At 44.2% G+C, this 19,640-nt stretch overlaps 9 protein-coding genes across 9 annotated transcripts; 6 read left to right on the top strand and 3 right to left on the bottom strand.

Annotated features, from left to right (window-relative positions):
* Positions 1 to 1,590: 1,590 nt before the first annotated feature.
* On the top strand, positions 1,591 to 3,576 carry EPL1 (Epl1p; the record flags this gene model as incomplete). The annotated part of the gene is made up of 1 exon (XM_020212087.1): positions 1,591 to 3,576. A coding segment is annotated over one exon (1,986 nt), but the record flags the coding sequence as incomplete, so codon positions are not given.
* Positions 3,577 to 5,097: 1,521 nt separating this feature from the next.
* CYBJADRAFT_171625 (uncharacterized protein) lies at positions 5,098 to 6,219 on the top strand (the record flags this gene model as incomplete). The annotated part of the gene is made up of 1 exon (XM_020216241.1): positions 5,098 to 6,219. The coding sequence occupies one exon, from the start codon at positions 5,098 to 5,100 to the stop codon at positions 6,217 to 6,219; it is 1,122 nt and encodes a 373-aa protein (XP_020071649.1).
* A 77-nt stretch (positions 6,220 to 6,296) lies between these two features.
* On the top strand, positions 6,297 to 7,115 carry SNF8 (ESCRT-II subunit protein SNF8; the record flags this gene model as incomplete). The annotated part of the gene is made up of 1 exon (XM_020216994.1): positions 6,297 to 7,115. Exon 1 carries the CDS (start codon positions 6,435 to 6,437, stop codon positions 7,113 to 7,115), a length of 681 nt encoding a protein of 226 aa, XP_020071648.1. The 5' UTR covers positions 6,297 to 6,434.
* Positions 7,116 to 7,391: 276 nt separating this feature from the next.
* Positions 7,392 to 9,872, top strand: CYBJADRAFT_193429 (acyl-CoA N-acyltransferase; the record flags this gene model as incomplete). Its single annotated transcript, XM_020217481.1, has 2 exons — positions 7,392 to 8,498; positions 8,876 to 9,872. 2 exons carry the CDS (start codon positions 7,392 to 7,394, stop codon positions 9,719 to 9,721), a joined length of 1,953 nt encoding a protein of 650 aa, XP_020071647.1. The 3' UTR covers positions 9,722 to 9,872.
* Positions 9,873 to 9,884: 12 nt separating this feature from the next.
* On the bottom strand, positions 9,885 to 12,110 carry REC8 (Rec8p). The gene is made up of 2 exons (XM_020217803.1): positions 11,744 to 12,110; positions 9,885 to 11,680 (listed from the first exon to the last, which is right to left on the bottom strand). Exons 1-2 carry the CDS (start codon positions 11,818 to 11,820, stop codon positions 10,087 to 10,089), a joined length of 1,671 nt encoding a protein of 556 aa, XP_020071646.1. The 5' UTR covers positions 11,821 to 12,110; the 3' UTR covers positions 9,885 to 10,086.
* On the bottom strand, positions 11,924 to 13,222 carry CYBJADRAFT_124945 (uncharacterized protein; the record flags this gene model as incomplete). Its single annotated transcript, XM_020212565.1, has 1 exon — positions 11,924 to 13,222. The coding sequence occupies one exon, from the start codon at positions 13,220 to 13,222 to the stop codon at positions 11,924 to 11,926; it is 1,299 nt and encodes a 432-aa protein (XP_020071645.1).
* A 659-nt stretch (positions 13,223 to 13,881) lies between these two features.
* Positions 13,882 to 15,495, top strand: ULA1 (Ula1p). Its single transcript, XM_020214472.1, has one exon. The coding sequence runs from the start codon at positions 13,929 to 13,931 to the stop codon at positions 15,429 to 15,431; it is 1,503 nt and encodes a 500-aa protein (XP_020071644.1). The 5' UTR covers positions 13,882 to 13,928; the 3' UTR covers positions 15,432 to 15,495.
* Positions 15,496 to 15,614: 119 nt separating this feature from the next.
* On the top strand, positions 15,615 to 16,976 carry CYBJADRAFT_166403 (uncharacterized protein). Its single transcript, XM_020214471.1, has one exon. It carries the CDS (start codon positions 15,659 to 15,661, stop codon positions 16,538 to 16,540), a length of 882 nt encoding a protein of 293 aa, XP_020071643.1. The 5' UTR covers positions 15,615 to 15,658; the 3' UTR covers positions 16,541 to 16,976.
* RTC1 (Rtc1p) lies at positions 16,167 to 19,616 on the bottom strand. The gene has a single exon (XM_020214470.1). The coding sequence runs from the start codon at positions 19,429 to 19,431 to the stop codon at positions 16,537 to 16,539; it is 2,895 nt and encodes a 964-aa protein (XP_020071642.1). The 5' UTR covers positions 19,432 to 19,616; the 3' UTR covers positions 16,167 to 16,536.
* Positions 19,617 to 19,640: the final 24 nt, after the last annotated feature.

The raw sequence follows: 19,640 nt of genomic DNA, 5'->3' as shown, positions 1-19,640 counted from the left end.
TGGGTTTGAAACCTTGGACCATAAGACCCACTCTGGTGTGTGACTGCAACCCGGGATGGGGAGTGAACACAGATCAGCCTCTGTTCTTACTAACAACGACTTCAAAGGACTATTCTGAATAACGTGCTCTTATGTGCGCAACTGCATGTAAACCTTATGTGGAGCAACTCAAACTTTGAAGTTGTTCATCACAATAGAGGACGGAAAAGTGCCTGTGCAATAAACACGGAATTAGCAGTGCATCACTCACCAAAGTACAAATGGTGTGGGGGGAGAGAGGGTGATTAACCACAACCTGTATTGGAGGTGTATTGGTGCTACGCTTTTATTATTTGCATGTCACACTATAGGTGAGTACTAAGTACAGGATTGTTCAACGTCAATCGCTTTGTACTTTCAAATTTCACCAATGAATGCTGCTGTATCAATATCGACATGCTGAATTGTTTAAAGTGCTATGTTTGACAGGACTGTGTTGACGTAATTCAGGGAAGCGTCTCCAATGCCAATCTGCATACAGCTTTCCACGCTTACGTCAAGTACGAGAGCCCTGTTTAATACTCTTTACTGTAATGCGTACGAGACTAGCCAAGACGTTGTCTAATGGGACAGAGAAGGAGACAGAAGAAAACCACACCCTGTGGACTGGCGAGAAAGAACCACAGGCCTATTCAACAGTTTACCAACTGTCCTCTCTATACGCACAACAGCACGCACTGCTTGCCGTTACGCATGGGCCACTTGAACTGCGAACGGCTTGGAGAATCTCATCCGGTTAAGGACACACAACCAAAACATCCGAATGTGGAAATACGTCAAAAGGAGTAACCCAAGTGAAATTTTTTTTCTCCCAAGCCAAATATCTCCCGTGAAAAACGAAAAAAAAATTGAACGTCGACGACACACACATCACGGAGTTGTTTGAACGACCACGAAACCAAGTTTGCCTCTTTAACCCGGCACAGGAGGAAAAACAAACATTTGGAAAAAAGGGCATCAGAGATTAAATTGGTTGTAACAAACTGTTTAAATCATCACATCTGTTGCCGAAGAGAATAAAGAGCACCAAATAAGCTGACCCCATTTGAAAGCCCTTTTGCCCCTTGCTCCTTGTTTCCAATTGGCCCCCTTTTTTTCGCCACCCAGTTTGTTTATACTTTGTGTGTACTTTGTGTGCGCGTTGTTGTTTTGGTTGTGCCACTACCGCCAAACAAAACAAAGCAAAGCAAAGCAAAACAAACGAGCGCAGACACGGACAAAGATTTCGGTCGGTGGATCGAATCCCGTGGAGGACAAAAATTGTTTTTTCTTGTTTTTAGTGTCACGTCGTTGATAAGAGGGAACCACATCAAAGAACCCAGCAGACACGAACTCCCGCAGGTTCGGTGACACAGTGAAATTGCATACTTGTATTATAGTCAGATAGACAACACATATATTTTCGTTCTTTGTTCGTGCTCTTTTGGGTATTTTTATTTCGTTTTTATCGTCATTTTCAGTTTCAGTTGACCTCATCTCATCACACTACACATTTCCGTTTTCAACACCATGGCAGTTGCATCAGCAGCGGGCTCCGTCAAGGGAGGCGTTGCGAGTAACAGATTCAGACAGAGGAAAATCTCTACAAAGGCTGAACTGCAAATCTTGAAACAGAGTCAGATAAGCGATATCGATAATGCAGATCTACAACAGCGTGAACTACAAGAGATCGAAACCGGTGTGGATAAGAATGAGGAAGGTGAGGAGCATTTACAGAAGATTCTGAAAACGACTGGATTGTCAAACACAGCAAATACGTATATCCCAACTCCAGATGCCTCAAAGCTATGGCCAGAAGCTGAAAAGTACTATACGGGTACTTTCCATCATCCGGAGTCTTATATCAAATCTTCCTGTCAAGTGGAGGATTATTCTGGGTGTCTCTACAATATGGATGAATCAGATGAGGAGTTCTTGGTACAGTTAAACAAAGATCGTAAGAAGAATCCACTTACGGAGGACGAATTCGAAATTCTGATGTATAATTTTGAGAAAACTATCACGGAAAAACAACCTTTCCTAAGTACTGATCCCACCCAGATATTATCATTGGAGGAAATTACAGATTCTTTATTGAGGATTGATAAGTCATCAGTGGAAAATGTCACTGGAATGCTAGCAGAGGAGCTGAACATCCATCCATTTATTACAAACTTTGATGCGCATCTGCCCCAAAAACCTAGAGAGTTGAAGTATTTGGTTTCTCAGTATGGACTTGTAGTGTATGAACACTTCAAAAAGAGAAAGATCGAAAGAAATGGCCAAACAATCACCCCAATTCTTAAGTTCAATGGTGAAGATGACAACGATGCTTATATCTGTTTTAGACAACGTCAATTCAGACAACAAAGAAAGACAAGACGAGCAGATGTTCAGAGTTCCGAGAAGTTGGTGAAGTTGTACTTGGAGTTAAAGGCCACTAAAGAGCTATGTTTCTTAGTGGCAGAACGTGAAAAGCTTCGTTTGGAGGCGCTGGAAGCTGAACGTGAGATATTTGAACTTCGTTGCAAAGTTAAAAATGTTAAGCGTGAATTGGGTATCACAGACAGCGATGAAGATCTTGTTGCACACAAGAAAAAGAAACCAGTTCCACCTCCACCTCAAGCTGAACAACCTACTGATGTTAAAGATGAAAAGAAGAGAGTACTGTCAAAAACCGGTAACAATGCTAATATCGACAAGTCCAAGGTGGGTAGTTCATCTGATGGTATAGACTCTCAACAACAACAATTACAACAACAACAGCAACAGCAACAGTTCCAACCATATGTGAAGTTACCACCATCAAAGATTCCTGATATGGAACTGGAAACCGTTGATAGGTTACTCAACAACAAGAAGGATTCAATGGCCAAATTCGTTGAGGAGAAGTTGAAGAAGCGCAAATTAAGGGATGCTGGATTTATCAATTTAACAGATGACGCTTATAGTCCATTGCTTAACCTCACTTTGCCACATATCAAGATTGAAGATGCCTCTCATTTACCTTATTCTTCTATAACGTCATCATTCTTGGATCTGGAAAACTATGGATATGTTGAAGGAGTAGAGAAGTTCATATCCAAAGGTGTGTTACCAAAGGCTGAGGATGGGTTGGTTTTCAACACTCAAACTTCTAAATGGCAATCCAAAAGAATTTTACCCGAGAAGTATAATCCATTCCATGAGAAGAAGTCTCTTGTTAGCGGTCCACAACTGACATTGAGAAAAAGAATTGGAAGATTGGGTCAATTGTACATAGACACTAGGGACACCACAAGGAATGACGATATTGTCTTTGGCGAAGATGAGGAGGAAGATACCAAGGAGAGATTGCTTGATCAGTGGAAGTTTGACGATGATGGTTATAACCAACTCGACATACTAAGCGATGATCCTGCTAGACTGAATACCATTTCAAACGATACACAGGTGATTAGATTCGGTGGTATGTTGCTGTCGAAGGCTTATGATACATTGAAGGATGCAATGATACAACAAAGACAACAGCTGTACCTGCAACAATTACAGAAGATGCAAAAAGCTCAACAACAGAGACAACAGCAACAGCAACAGCAGCAGAAATCTCAAACACAACAATCAACACAGGCCCAGAAATTACAACAACAACAGCAACAACAACAATTACAACAGCAGCAGCAGTTACAACATCAAAAGCCCTCACATCAGCAACAGCAGAAGGGTTCTCCACTCGTTACCACTGCACCTCAACCACGTGTCCAAGTGAACAAATGAAGGGAATTTCTTCATAGTGTTCCATATTTAATGACTATCATGACTTTCAACTTTCAACTTATGTAGAAATAGAAGGTTGGCATCTCTCGACGTGGAGATGTGCTCTATCACGTCGAGACAAATTTTGCGGTGTGTTGCTGTAGTTACGTATAGTCAAAGCCAGTGAGATATTCCATCCTGAAAGACCAGTTTGATTATAACATTCCACACTAGCATTGTAATTCGTCTATGATGAACCATGTTTCCAATCGTCAACGTCGCCGTTCTAGTGGGCAGAGATCCTCACTTTCCTTCCTTGCTGCAAAGCTTCTGCAAGGAAACTAACCTACTTTTACCACACCATTTTGATCCAATTGCCTCAAATCTTACTATTTCAAAGCGCTCTGACCAAGTGGGATCTACAGTATCTGCATGACAACGCTGATATTCCAGTATACATCGTCATTACTCTCAATTCATTACCATTTAAATCTCCGTCCAAAGCGTGAAGACCACGCTAGCCACGGCATTACAGGCCCCTCAGCCTTTTGGAGGTGAAAACGCTTCTGCCTCATACGGGAAATTGAACTCTGATTGCTAACTCCGCCGCTATATTCAACTGCAGCCGGGGAAACAGCTGGAAAAGCCCGCTACAACGGACTAGGGGACTCTCAGCACGATACGACGCTTTAAACTGTTAAGTCGTAAGCCAATTTTTAGATCAAGTGATATTTGATACTGGGGCGACTCGTGGCTCAATTGCTACATTTGCCAAGAAACAACTAACTATATAGCGATGTAAGATGTCTCAATTCATGCAATTCCACTACTGACCAGAGCTAAGGGTTGGACTTGCGCATTGGCTCGTTATTGAACTGCTAAACATTCCCCGTCTACATGTGCTCAGCACCCAATGCATCACCTAGAGAGCTACACCAGAGTCTTTTTCACATGGGCATTTCTCAGCAAAGGAGAGAGAATGCAATTTGCTAATCAATGAAACCTCATACACGTGGCTTCACAGTTTCAGTGTGGTTTACAGCACGCATTCGGGGTTAACTTGTGCTAATTTGTGTGGATTGGCTGGTGTCCTGTTGTTTCTTTGCTGCCCGCAAATCTTTAAAAGCCTCCGTTGCCATAGCAATCGACATATTTCACCCGCAGTGACTTTTTTTTTTTCTTTTGATGAGTGCGATGAGTAGCACTGGGACAGAACTTGGAGAACGGTCCCATTTCTTCCTTCCTTCCTCCCATAGATAAATTGGATTTTTTTTACATTTTAGACGGAAAGGTGGCTGTTGCCTCGACACTCTGTACTTGGTGGACAAATAGTATGCTTTGATAATGAAGTTTGGTAAGACGTTTGAGAAAGAACTGGAGGAGGATGAAATCCCCGAGGAATGGATTGAAAAGTCCATCCACTACAAACCTTTGAAGAAGAGTATTAATAGGGTTGTTGATGAGATGGAAAGAATTGGACTGTCCAAACATGTTGCAGCTGACCCAGAGCATTGCCACTTATACTATGAGTTTGAAAGACACGGCGACTCCTTGGAGGCGCGTTTGAAGTTCGAAGGAAACAGTGACGATGAGACGGAGAGCATACGGTCAGAGAGGTTGAAACTTGCTAGTGACCACGAATTCTTTGACGACTTGTATCACCAGTATACGGAGCTGGAGCAGTTTAACCAATCTCACGAGGAAGAGCTCTTGACAAAGATTCAACTTTTGAGCTCAATGATTAAACAACTTACAGATGGGAACAATAAACACAAGAGTGATATGTACCTGTGGAGAGAGATTTTCAACCAATATGTTGATTTCAAACTGGATTTGAAGACCCATTTCAACAGAAAGACGTTCAACCAGTTCGTTCAGCACATCACAGAGTTGAAGCTGATCAAATCGTTCAAGCATACAAAGCAGAATGAGAAGTTCTTCAACAAATTCTGCGACCTGAACTTGGAGTTGATACAGTTTTTGAAATTCGAAAAGCTGAATGCCATTGCAGTGAAGAAGATCATCAAAAAATTCGACAAGCATACGATGCTTCAATCAAGGAAGAACCTGACGAAGATGGTCACCTTTCACGAGTCCAAATTGTCCACACAGTCCATGGAACAGATCATCTGTACGGACATCGTTAGAGTGATTCCACAGTTAGACGACTACCTCTGTCCTATTTGCTTTGCCATTGCGTATAAACCAGTGAGACTCTCGTGCGATCATTTCTTCTGCTTGAGATGCATGATCAAATTACAGCGTCGTGGTGAAAAGAAATGTCCAATGTGTAGGGACACCGTTGTTATGGATGCTACAGAACAGAACATTGATTATCAATTGATGGAGCTCATGAAGCATCAGTTCCCTGATGAAGTTAAGAGTAAGAAGAAACTTAACGATCGTGAAGTTACAGAGGAATCATTACAGGCATTGTACGGTGGTGGTCAATGCACAATAGTTTAATTTCTAAAATCCTGAAAGATACATTATATAAAACCTTTATATTCCATATTGACTCATAGCTTAAGTGCGGTATAATTCTTTAAAGCTGCGGGCAGGCAGTGCCTACGCACACGCGATAGCGCGGGATTCTCCAGGACAACTCTCCTTCAACTGTTTACATAAAAGTGCGAGAAGAGACATAATAAGTAGAGAACCAAAGGCAGGAGGGAGCTATAATGATGAAGAGACATGGACTATCAGCGTTCGATAATAACAGCCAACAGTTCACAGAACTGGGACAATCCCTTATAAGGAGGAAGTCCAAGGAGCTATCTACACAATTGCAACTGTTTAAGCAGATTCTCATGAATTTCTTGGACGAACACAACGACGAACTAACAGAGGACCTGCAACTCCGTAACGAATTCGTCAAGACCTGTTCACTCGTTGGTATCGACCCCTTGAAGATATATGGCAAGCATACCAAGATGAACGAGTTCTATTACGAGCTTTGTTGCAGAATCATTGAATACTGTAACTCCACAAGGGATATCAATGGTGGGATGATAAAGGTCTCACAGCTACTGGCTCAACTGAAAGAGAGCGGTGTTGTCAAGGAGGATATCCATCGATGTGTATCCATGATGCAGATGCTGAACGAAGAGCTACAAATCGTCACCATCGGACACCATGAGTATTTGAAAAACGTTCATATTGGGCTCACAAAGGACCAAACCATGGTCTTCGATATTGTGAACCAAATAGGATCGATCACCTCAAGAATGCTCTGCGATAATCTACAGTGGGACTACATCAAGTGCGAACAGTTGCTACAGTCTATGGTTAGCGATGGGTACCTATGGGTTGACGTGTATAAAGGGAAGGTCCACTATTGGGACCCATCGTGGTCCGTCTAGCCTTACCAGCTGAGTACCATGACAAACCAACATTTGGAAGAGTACATAAACGATGATTTAGACGTAACTGGGCTCTCAAACCGTAGTGCGATGGTGTTCTCGGTTAGCGTCTCCCAGTGCTTGTTGTTTCTCTTTAGAACACCCGAACACCAAACACGAAATTTACCCTTTTGTGGTTTTCAAAACCTTCAACCACAAAACAACAACTACAACAACAATGACAACCACAGCAACCGGAGGAGCCACCTCAACATCCTTCTAAAGAGACTACACAAGATGTCGTACGACCCAGAGAAGTGGACTGTATCCTCAAACGACGTGCTGTCGATATCCATTGCCGACGATGATGGCTATACCTCCTTCAAACCGGCTTTCACGTATCCAATTTTTGGTGATTCAGAGCAGATCTTTGGATATAAAGATTTGAAGATCAACCTTGCCTTCCACTATACAACATTTCTACCATTCTTGAAAGTGACGTATTCTGAGAAGCTGAACGATGAAGTTGACGACGTGAAGGACAAGATGCTAGAGTTTTTGCCTGCAAGCACTGTTGTTGACGACGAACAGCTGTGGGTGGAGACTTTCAAGAAGGAGAAAGTGGAACGCGGCGAATTGATTGCCAAACTTGATGAGTATGCCGTTTATAAATATGGCTTTGACAATGAGTTTGCTGTTGAGTTGAACAAGAGATTACAGATACTGGTGCTGATGTTTATCGAAGCTGGGTCTTACATTGATACCTCTGATTCTCTTTGGAGCTTGTTTGTGATGCGTAAGGATGATACCATCATTGGATTCACCACGTCGTACTCTTACTTCAAGTATAACGGTGGAGAAGAGTTTGATTCAAACAAGGCTATCAAGAGAAGAAACAAGATTTCGCAGTTCGTTATTCTTCCAAATCATCAGAATGGTCTCCACGGTTCTCAGCTTTACCAAGCGGTGATAAACTACTGGTTAGCGGATCCTGAGGTCCAGGAGATCTGTGTTGAAGACCCCAACGAGAAGTTTGACGACTTGAGATATAGAAACGACTTTAAGAGGTTGTTTGAAGAAGGCGTACTCTCCAATTTACCCTCATCCATTTCCAAGTTGGATGAAGCCTGGTTTGTATCCAACGCTGCAAGCCACAAGCTAGAGCTGAACCAATTCAAGAAGCTTGTTGAAATGGGGTATCTATACAACGAGAACGTGAAATTGGCCAGACTTGTCATAAAGAAACGCCTGTACATTAAAAACAGAGACGGACTATCAGAATTGGACAAAGCCTTGAGAAATGACAAGCTACAAACCGCTTATGAGGGCATCAGACAGGAATACACCAGAATACTCGATGCCCTCAGGTTACATCATGATGAGAGACAGGCTAAAAGGGTCAAAGTATAGCTATTTCCCTGTGTAATAGTGCATTGTCCCTTAACTCACAATGACGTAGCAGGAAGCATATGTACGCTATCAAGTTCCGAATTAGGAAACTTTCGTTAGCCCAATCGGGAATATCTCTATTTGTTCAAGTATGCGCCGCACGCACGAGCAATCTACAAAGGCTGAAAATGGCGAAAAATTTATCCGGGCAAATCATATAAAAAGGGGGTTTTTCTTGCTTTTCTTTCCAGTCCAGGGGTTTTCCTGTGAGGTTTCTCTTCAATTGTACGTATTTAACAGATAAAATGCACAGAACATACTCTTTGAGAAACACTAGAGCGCCAACGGCTTCTCAATTGCAATCGCCACCACCTCCAACTTCTACCACCAAGTCTAAGTTCTTTGGTAAAGCTGGTATCGCTTCTACTTTCAGAAAGAACGCTGCAGCCAACTTTGGTCCTGAATTGGCCAGAAAGTTGTCCGCTTTGATCAAGTTGGAGAAGAATGTGTTGAGATCCATTGAATTGGTTGCAAGAGAGCGTCGTGAGGTTGCCAAGCAGTTGTCCGTCTGGGGTGAGGATAACGATGACGACGTTTCAGACGTGACTGATAAACTCGGTGTGTTGATCTATGAGATTGGTGAGCTTGAGGATCAATACATTGATAAGTATGATCAGTACAGACTCACGTTGAAGTCCATCAGAGACATTGAGGGCTCTGTCCAACCAACAAGAGAACGCAAGCAAAAAATTACCGATGAAATTGCGCGTTTGAAGTACAAGGACCCACAGTCCCCAAAGATTGCTGTTTTGGAGCAAGAATTGGTGCGTGCCGAGGCCGAATCCTTGGTTGCTGAGGCACAATTGTCAAACATTACCAGAGAAAAGTTCAAAGCTGGATTCAACTACCAGTTCGACGCTACAAGAGAACTCTCTGAGAAGTTGGCCTTGATCGCTGGTTACGGTAAGGCCCTTTTGGAGTTGCTTGATGATGCCCCAGTCACCCCTGGTGAGACCAGACCAGCTTATGACGGTTACGAAGCTTCTAAGCAAATCATCATTGATGCTGAAAATGCTTTGGCCGCCTGGACTTTGGACCAAGCTGCTGTCAAGCCTGCTCTCTCATTGCACCAAACTGCTGATGACGTCTATGACGAGGAGGCTGATGAACAAGAGGCTGCTGAGGCTGAAGCTGAATGGGCTGAAGATGAGGATCAACAACCAACTCAAATCAACTGAGTTGTTCCTCCAGGTACTTGAATGATTTGCTATGATCGATCCTTATGGAGCCGTTCTTTCACTAGCTGATCCCTTTTTTATGTGTTATACTTTAATCGACTGGTGGGTTTCCACACTAAACTCGTTTGCATGATTAATTACTATGATTGCTTTAAAAATTATGTAGCTTGCTGTTGTTGTAGCAATTGATGTGAGTCCAAAGTTAAACTTGCACTGCATGGCATCGTTGTTTCGGAGACATCCGCATGACATTGTATAATTAGCACATGAAGTATACAATGTATAACGGTTAGAATTGCAAATTGTAAGTCATAGACTGTATAGCTGGGAAGACTTCGAAATAGGTGAATGAATCCGCTATGGTGTCATGCAAGACGAATGGACAGTTCAGAAGCGGACATCAAGCCAAAATCACCAATACTTTGGCCAACAGATACCTTTATCCCGTTGAGAGTTGCCAATTGTAGAACCTCATAGAATGACTTTACAACTATCGATCTGTCAGTCTCGTAATCGATTAGTTTTTCAAAACTCAACTCTTCACAGTTCTCCTCCTCAAATCTCGACTGTAGAAACGCCAAAAACTTCAACATGGTTCCATGCCCATGCCCTGATCTCAACGTGTTACCGGTCCCCGAGACCGATTCCTTGTCTCTTGAAGCATCATGGCGTTCCTCTTGCAATTCTGGAAGCCTTAGAAGGGAGCTTGACCTCTTCTTCGAAGAGCCGGAAGTGGTTGAATGATCCTCCAAGCTTAGCGGGAATTCATCCAATTCGTTTCGGTAATCAAAGTCGTGATCAGCATCGGCCAGTGGTGCGTTTTCCCAGGGTAAGTCGATAGCAGCTAAGCTTGCACGCGAATGGCGTCTTGATGATACAGAGACGTGTCTTCCAGATTCTATGGAGCTTACAGATGATCTTCTATGACGATTTAGGCTATCGACAAAGTCACCATCTTCACGATGTAATTGGCGACCACGCTCAATGGTGTCAACTGCCACAACTGGAAGGAAATCTGGAAGAAGTGGGTCTTTCAAGGTAAAATCCAAGTAATTATTATACTTGGGTTTCTTAGCCTTTGACTTCATCACGGAAACATAGTTATCTCTGAAATTGCGTAAATCTTCAGTACATATACTAATGGCCATGTCCACGACAATCTGCGACGTATCTGTTCTCATACGCTTCTTGGAACAAACCTTAGGTGGTGCTGCTTGTGCATGATCTTGATTCTGCCCAACGCGAGGTTCCTCAACCTCCTCCAAGATCTGATCCATTTCACGAATGTGATCTTCAGCAGGTTGCGGATCGACATCGAATGCCAAATTGAATGAACCATCACCTAATTGATAATCAGTGTCAGGACGAATATCGTCCTGAACAATATCTACTATGAATCCGTCATCGTTGAATGCAAATTCAGGATTCAAGCCTTGCAATCCATCTTCTTCCACGAAATGAGTTCCAGATTCACGTAGATTCAACTGATCAACAGGCAAGGAAATCACATTGTTCTCCTGGTCCACTTGTTGAATCCCTCTTTTTTGAAGATCATCATGGGCGTTGGAGGTCTGCAAGAAGTCTAACCCAGCTAGCGGTGGTAACAACCCGCCATCTATGTTGAACGAGGGGTCATCTCTAAGAACGACTTGTTTTGCTAAGCGTTGCAGCACATCAGCCTCCGACGCCATGGGCATCAATATCTTGGAGGCGTGTCCCTTGAGAGGATTCAAGCCTCTTTGGATCCTGGTACGGACGTTTGACACGTCGCTGTTCAAGTAATCAGTCTTTTGCTTGTACACCAAAGCAACACCATACAACAACGAGGACTTGATACGGAGAGTCAACGCATTATCCGGTTTCTTGATCTCGTCACAAGTTTGAGGGATCGATACTGACTGGATCTCCTTTCTCGTTATCCTCCTGTGCGCCGATCTCAATCCCAACGTCGATAATAGCCTGCGTGATATGTGTTAGCATGGTGACATCAAAAGCACCAGAAAGATGTACACTCTTGCTTACCAAACCGTGGTGACACCGGCATGCTTCTGAATCAACGAATCCTGATCTAACTTCGTGTTCCCAGCGTTAACCGCCATGTTGTTTGTCGTGCTTGGGCTTCACGTTTGTATATGCTTTTATTGTTGATTCTATTTATCTTTTTGTTTACATATATGTCCATGTAACATGATAAGGCCAGTTTCACACTAACGCCACCGCAGTGGTTCCACAAACCGCCAAAATGACACTGATGATGATGGATATTACCGTGGCAGTGATCTTCCAGACGGACAGTTCGTCGTAGTAAATGATCAGGTAGAAGGTCAGAGGGTAAATGATACAGATGGCGAAGCAAATGGCGCTTCCAAGGAACGACATGATGCGTCCAAAGTCAGTGAAGACGAGGGAGGTGATGAAGAAGATGAGAACAATGACAAACCTGTTAATGGCGCGGATGACGCTCGAAGGGAGCTTGTTATACGTGGTCTTGGATGAGGTGTATTGGTCGAGCATCGTGATGATTGGACGTGTGATGAGTGGCCCCTTTGACACTGGGAGTATTCCCATCAAGGCACATATGACAACGTTTATCCACTGAGGGAAGCCCGGTGTAACCATGATCGATTTGGTGATTTCATCGAGGACGGCCTCACCAAACATCAGATAGCCAAGGCCAGCCATGGCGAAGTCGACACTCCATGTGAATCCAAAGATTGTGGATACGGATCTGTTATATTTCTTTGGATGCACCATATCTCTGTACAGCTCAGGGAATATGGCATGGCCACCAAACGGTGACATGAAGATACCGAGACTGAGGAACAGATTCTGTGCATCCTGTGGCCATAGTGACGTTGGTGAAGGGTGTAGCAAGGACCCTGGGCCGTCTGTTTTGAACAGACCGCAGATTATGACAGAGAACACGATGAGCGTGGTGCATAGGATTCCAAGGAGACTTAGATGTGACAGTATATCCAGTCTCAAGAAGCTGAACAGGAAGAAGAGGAAAGAGATGATGATCTTGAAGACCAGCTTATCCACTCCTGTCAGTGCATTGAACGAGTCTGCAAATATCACAATCATTGATATGCCTGCACTTAAAAGGTCAACGGTGAAGGTAGCAACGATGATGAAATGTGCAACGTTCCCCAAACAGTATTGGGCAATATCACCATAGGTCATAAGTTCATCGTTCTTTTGGAGGCACTTGGCAAGCAACTTCGCCGTGTATTGGGTGCTCAGTGCACAAGCCAGTAAGATGACACTACCTGGAATCCAACCAGCGTAGCGCATTCCCAGAGGCAAAGATAAGATACCAATTCCTATTAGTGTGTTGATACCGTTAAATATCGTCTGGGGAGCAGTGGAATTCCCAGTATTCTTGAGTGCAGCTGTTCGTACACTTCTCGCATCTGTCTCTTCTTCAATGGCATTATAGGAGAAAGTTGGATGAAGCGAATCCTCGATCAGTGGTCTCTCTTCAGAGCCCACCGTCGCCATGCTCAACCTCTTTGGCCGTTGACCAACGTCAAAATCAGCCTGGAGGAAGTTGGCACTTCTCGAGTACGAAGACGCAAAGTTGTTCAGCGAGTTGCGACCCCCAGTATTGAGCATCTCTTGGAACGAGTTATAGCCCGAGAATCGACGCGGTGAGTCCTCTTCACCTTCCAGATGCGAATCAGGCGACATATCTCTATTTGTTCGATTGTTTCCTTGTTGGTGTTATAAGTACTGATGAGCAACTCAACAGCAGTATATGAATGGTGAGTGCACCAGTGCAGAATGAAATTTAGACAGAGAGAGACCACACACGTTACACGTACAGCAAGACTGGATGCCTGTTTTCTATCTCACAGTTTATGTTACGAAAAGAGTCAACAGCCTCTGAGTATGAACAGGTTAAAACAGCTGAGGTATTCGTATCATCGCAAGCCAATTCCGTTCGATGCACGGTCGTTGACCTGGTTGCAAGATGCTTTTTTTCACTGTCTGTGCTCTTCCAGATTTAAGGTTCCGATGCAGCGCCTCAGGGCTGTGTCGGAATTTGTGTCGGAATTTTCTTTCGCTTGCGTTTTGAGCCCTGGTGGTTGCTGTTGTATGTCCGGGTGTGTGAGTGAGGCTAATGGGGTACTTTCCCATGATGTTGTTTTACACTGGGGTCTTTTGTTTAGACGATTGACTTCTCTAGTGTTACAAGCCGAGCGAGATGGACAGAGAGGAGAAGTACGATCGTCAATTACGGCTGTGGGAAAACCAGGGGCAACAATTGCTTGAATCCGCACGAGTGCTGGTGGTGCAACCGACAGTCACCTCGCTGGAGTTGGTAAAGAACTTGGTGTTACCAGGCGTAGGGTCCTTCACGTTGCTGGATGAGCCCCAGACGGTACAGAGCGAGGACCTTGTATCGTTCTACCTGAGTCCTGATGATGTGGGCTCCGAGAGGATGTCGTCCCTGGTGAAGAACTTGAATGAGTTGAACGAGGACGTTGCTGGTGATTTCCACCATGTTGAAGATGTGAATGTTTGGTTACAAACAGTTCAACCAACCGATTTTTGGAACCAATATGACCTTGTTGTACTCAACTGGGAGTACCCATTGGTGCTGGAACAACTGTCAAAGCTGAAGATACCGGTGATTGTAACGAATACCCTGGGATTTTACGGTATCCTTAGAATATTCAAACCTTCAGTTGAAGTTGTCGAAACTCATACCCAGGGCGTTGCAGATCTCAGGATTGTAAACCCCTGGGATGAATTACTGCAATATAGCGATTCCATTGATCTTGAGTCACTTGATGTCGAGGAACATGCGCAGATACCGTATCTCATAATACAATTGAAGGCCGTGCAGGCCTGGAGAAAGGCTCATACCCAGCTACCTAAAACCAGTCAGGAGAAGAAGGGGTTCAAAAAGATGATCATGGACTGGAAGAAAGACTACCAAGAGCTGAACTTTGACGAAGCCGTGGAAAATAGTCATATGATTATGAGCTCAACGGGCGTTCCTCACAGTATTCAAGAGCTGTTACAACAGGTGGATACACGTCTTGAAGAGGAGAACAGTAGAAGCTTATTCTGGATCCTGGTGAAGGCCCTGAAAGCATTTGTCACACGGACAGGTGTACTGCCTCTGACAGGTGCATTACCAGATATGACCTCATCTACAGGGAACTACCTAGCTTTGAAAAAGATATATCAAGGCAAAGCAGATGCGGATCGAGCACTATTCACTCAAAAGTTGGATAAAATATTGGAGACGATGCATTGGAACCACGCTGTCGACCCACAGACTGTACAGACCTTTCTGAAGAACTCAAGACATCTCTACTTCTCACAAAGCTCTTGTCAACCTCTGAACTATGTGAATACGAAAATTGCAACAGAACACGAAGATTCAAAGAGTAATCTGGTACTCATCGGAATCTTCCTCGTTCAGCAGTATATCCTAGCACATAACGCACTCCCAACATTGGACCACCTTGATGACCTCTTCTCTCAAAGGAAGTCACTCACAGCCTCCCACGAGCTGTACGATGTTCTCAGAGAGATTTTGAGAGCACAGGGACAGCAGCTGAACAACATTTGTTCCGTGATGGGTGGAATCGCAGGCCAGGAAGCCATCAAGTTAGTGACCAATCAGTACATTCCAGTGGACAACACCCTCATCTTTGATGGACTGAGAAGTGTCACAGAGAGATGGAAAGTCTGAGGGCTCATCATCATATAAAACAGATACTCAATTCTTTATAGAAACAAGCACCATTAGACGATGTAGAGCTTTGCCAGCCGATGTATATTCGACCTCGGGGGTAGACCCACCCCCTGGGCCAAAAAATCCAAAAAACACGTCAGGGTTAAACAATCATGACAGCCTTTCACGCCATTCTCAATCCTCCCTAGTGCTCTGAACTCATCCTCAGACTGGTAGAATCTATAATGCCCACTCTGTCGTATACACTTAAGATGTTTGCCGCAGCTTTGGCTTCAGTCAGTGTTGTATCGCTCGCTGCGCTGTACCGTTTCCAGCTGAAGTTGATCTATCCAAACACGCTGAACGATGCCCGGTTGAAGACGGACACGCCGGATGAATATGACATGCCATACGAGAATATGTTCCTGGAGACCCCGGATGGAGAGAAGATCCACACGTTCCTACTGCTACACGACAGAACACTGCCTGGTTATAAGAACAAGACCATCATTGTCCTGTGTCCTAATGCCGGGAACATTGGAAACTCCCTTCCAATAGTACAGCTCCTCTACAAGGAAATGGGCTATAATGTCCTGATCTTCTCCTACAGAGGCTATGGCGAGTCTACTGGAACTTCCACTGAGGATGGAATAAAGACTGATGCTGATACCGTCATGAAATTTGTCATGGAACATGATCAGTTGAGCAACTCTTCCGTTGTTCTGTATGGAAGATCACTAGGTGGTGCTGTGGCCATCTACATCGCCTCCAAGAACTATGTTCCAGTGAAGGCCGTCGTGCTAGAGAATACATTCTTGAGTATACGCAAGGCGATTCCTCATATCTTCCCCTTCTTGAGGAATTTTACATTTCTTTGTCACCAGGTATGGGACTCGGAGCACGACATCTTGAAAGTATCTCCAGAGGTTGAGATGATCTTTCTATGCGCAGAGAAGGACGAGATCGTGCCTCCAGACCACATGGCGAGACTCTACGAACTTTCACCTGCTACAGTTAAATCTCGCACGGTGTTTGACGGAGCTCACCATAACGATACAGTTGTATATCCTTCGTACTGGAACATTGTTCATGATTTCATAAAGAGTATCCCACCAGTCGAGCACTAACAGCCACCGGGACAGCAGCTCATTCCTTCGTCGAACATCCATGATTTGAAGCATCCAAAATGACCATTGTGTCCACATTTCAGCCTGAAGATGTTAAGTCCCTTCAATGGCTCGTTACAATAGATACACTTACTTCTGCATCCACATTGCTCGCAGAACCACGCACCAAAGTTCACCTGATCGTCCTTCAGATATTTCTCTTTAGTCTTTTCATTGACAACCAAGACACCACATTTAGAACAGAAACGCCGTACCGTTGTTGAATTAGATGACATTTGTTTGAACTCATCGTACTCTGTGATCTGTAGGATGTTAGCCAATGGTACCCAAAACGTCATCCTTTGTAAGAATTGTAAATATTCAAATAGGCTATTCTTCATCATCACTTCTGGAAGAATCTTGTATCTATCGTTAAAGAGAAGTAACAGAGTACAACTCATGATCAAATCACCTTGGCCAGAGCTGAACTCGACTGATTTGCGGATCATTTGACGAGGCACGAAAGGTGGAAGCAACCTACCACCTACAGTCACCTTCTCATGATCTGTCTTTTGGCCTGTGAGTTGCTTGGTGAGTTCTGACATATGTGAATTCTGCTTACTCAGAGATTGCTTACTCAGGATAGGAGCCAATGGTGCATTTAGTGGCTTAATGGAAGCTGCACTCATAGATGACATCAAAGAGTAGGTTGGCGAGCGAGATTGGGCAGAGTTAGAGTCAGCAATATCCAACATAGACTCTCTTATAGACCTTTTACGATGATGTAACGCAACAGGTTTGGTAGCAGCCTCTGTAAATTCCACCGCAACTTCATTCTCATCCTTGTTTAGTGTATCATCGCCAGATGCTGCTGTATCAGATGGCTTCGTTTTGAGCGTATCAGCCCATCTCAGAACATCCTCTCTGGTGACCGTCTTGCCATGATCCGGGTCCTCAGACTCGGACTCTTGGATATCTGTTATTGAAGACTTACTCTTGATACTTTTGATTATTGATAAGCGATGCTCTCTTGTAACGAAATGGTGTTCTTTCGAGTTCAGTGAGTTGAACTCTGAGAGATCAGAGAGACTTGGACTCTTACCATAATTCGTCGATGCTGATGTTGAGTACTGATACTTCTCACTTGTGAGATCAGAGTGTAGACTTTCACCATCACCATGGACTACTTCAGGCACATCGTATATCAATTCCTGATCAAGTTGTCTTTCCCAAAGCAAGCTTTCTTTGATGACATTCCACGTCTGGGCATCTCTGTAATTTCCAACTTCACTAGCAGTTGCTGCATTTTTAACACAACTGGCAACGAGATCCTCACTAGGGTCAATCACGTAATTCTCTGCGAGATATTTCAAAGCGTCCTTGTTCTTCATAATAGGCAATGTCACAGGAATAGCAGTAGGGTTCATCACAGGAGTCGTATGGTGAAGGTTTAAGTTCCCACTTTGTCCACGGATTAGCGATGGTCTTACACTACTGCTCCGTGACATTCCTGGTCTCGGTGATGTGTTGTACGACATATAAGGTGTGTTGGTCAGTGCTGATGGATTCGAAGAAGGTGATGTTGAAGGCTGAGGGTATGAAACTCCTGATTGTTGAGTATCCGACTCCCTATCAGTTTCGAATTTCTTCTTCTGTTGATCTATGAACATGATATCATTATTAGGAGTCCAAGATACCGATGTCAGAGATAAGTTATCGATTGTATGTGGGTACAAGGCCAGATCTTCCTTGCAAAAGAACTTGTCCTTTGAACATGTCATGAGAAATCTCTCATCCTTAAACGAAAGTCCAGTTATCTGAGCAGTGTGTGATTCAATGGTGTACAGTGGGATATACTTCCGTTTCAAAGAGTAGATTTGGACAGCCATATCATTATTCAGGAAACTCATTGCAACTTCTGCGCCTGTTATGCTATTGGATACCGTTGGTCTCCAGGTGACCTTGCTGACCGGGTTCGCAGAGTAAATGACATGTTCTGGGACTCTGGTATCACTGTTCATGTTCCAAATTTGAACTTGCTTATCCCTGCCGGCACTCACGAGGTAATCAAACTCAGGATGCCATTCTATACATAAGCCAGGTCCTGTATGGGCATTTAACTTCTTTTCAAATTGTGTTGGCAACCTCAGGTCCCATTTCAGGATAACACCGGAATCAGATATTGCAGCAAACTTCTTGTTATGGAATGGTGAGAACTGTATTGATCTAACGGCATCAGAACCTGGCTGTATGGTGAGGGTTGGTTTGCCCTTTGAGGCACGCAAGTCCCAAAGCTTCACTGCACCGTCTTGCGATCCCGACAATAGCAGATGGGGGTCCAACTGGGAGAATGACAGTGTATTGATCGCCCTAGTTTGATCCGAGTACTTGAATAGCAGCTTGTTACTCTTTGCAGTGGTGTTGAAGATGAGAATGCTTCCAGTTGTCGTACTTGCTGCGACGTACTTGTTATAGTTACGATGCCCGCACTTAACGTCCAGTATGGTACCAAACGCTTTCTTATTCTTCATGTAGAAGCTGTTGGTCAACAGTTCATCAATTGGCACGACGGTGGTGCCAACCCTGTAGATCTGAAGCGTAGTCTTACCAGCCATTACCACATGATCAGAGTCCGTGTTCAGCTTACAGAGGCCAATGAGCTCAGAGTTCGACTTGTACCTAACAGTGGTGATGTCATTGGCACCGACGTCATACACAGGCGAGACACCTTTAGGGGGCGTGGCGTTTGGAGGCGACGACTGCCGGTTATGGTAGGACGGAGTCCTCGAGATGCCCGATGGTGTTGTTCCACCAGACGTTCCATAGATGTTGAACGCCAGTCTTGCCAGCGAATTGGATGGCCTCCCTGTATAAGGAGACACCTGCTGATCTGTTCCTTTATCCCACGACATCAGAGTCAGATCCAGCGGTAGAAACAGGTGGTGAACGGGCCGTCAGCGAGTCGTGTGGTGTTGTACTGCCTCCATCAACTGTGCTGTAACGAAGGGTGAGCTGCAAGTGCTTACGTAGGCACAACACCCAGACACCTAGTCATCCAGACACCTAGTCACCCAGACACCGCTTCCGACCACCCTCGCGCCCCGGAAATAGAGTTCTGTCC

The sequence above is a fragment of the Cyberlindnera jadinii genome (genome assembly GCF_001661405.1).
Source record: "Cyberlindnera jadinii NRRL Y-1542 unplaced genomic scaffold CYBJAscaffold_3, whole genome shotgun sequence".
NCBI lineage: Eukaryota > Fungi > Ascomycota > Saccharomycetes > Phaffomycetales > Wickerhamomycetaceae > Williopsis > Williopsis jadinii.
Note: the sequence above shows the minus strand (reverse complement) of the source record. Positions and strands in the feature narration are given on the sequence as shown.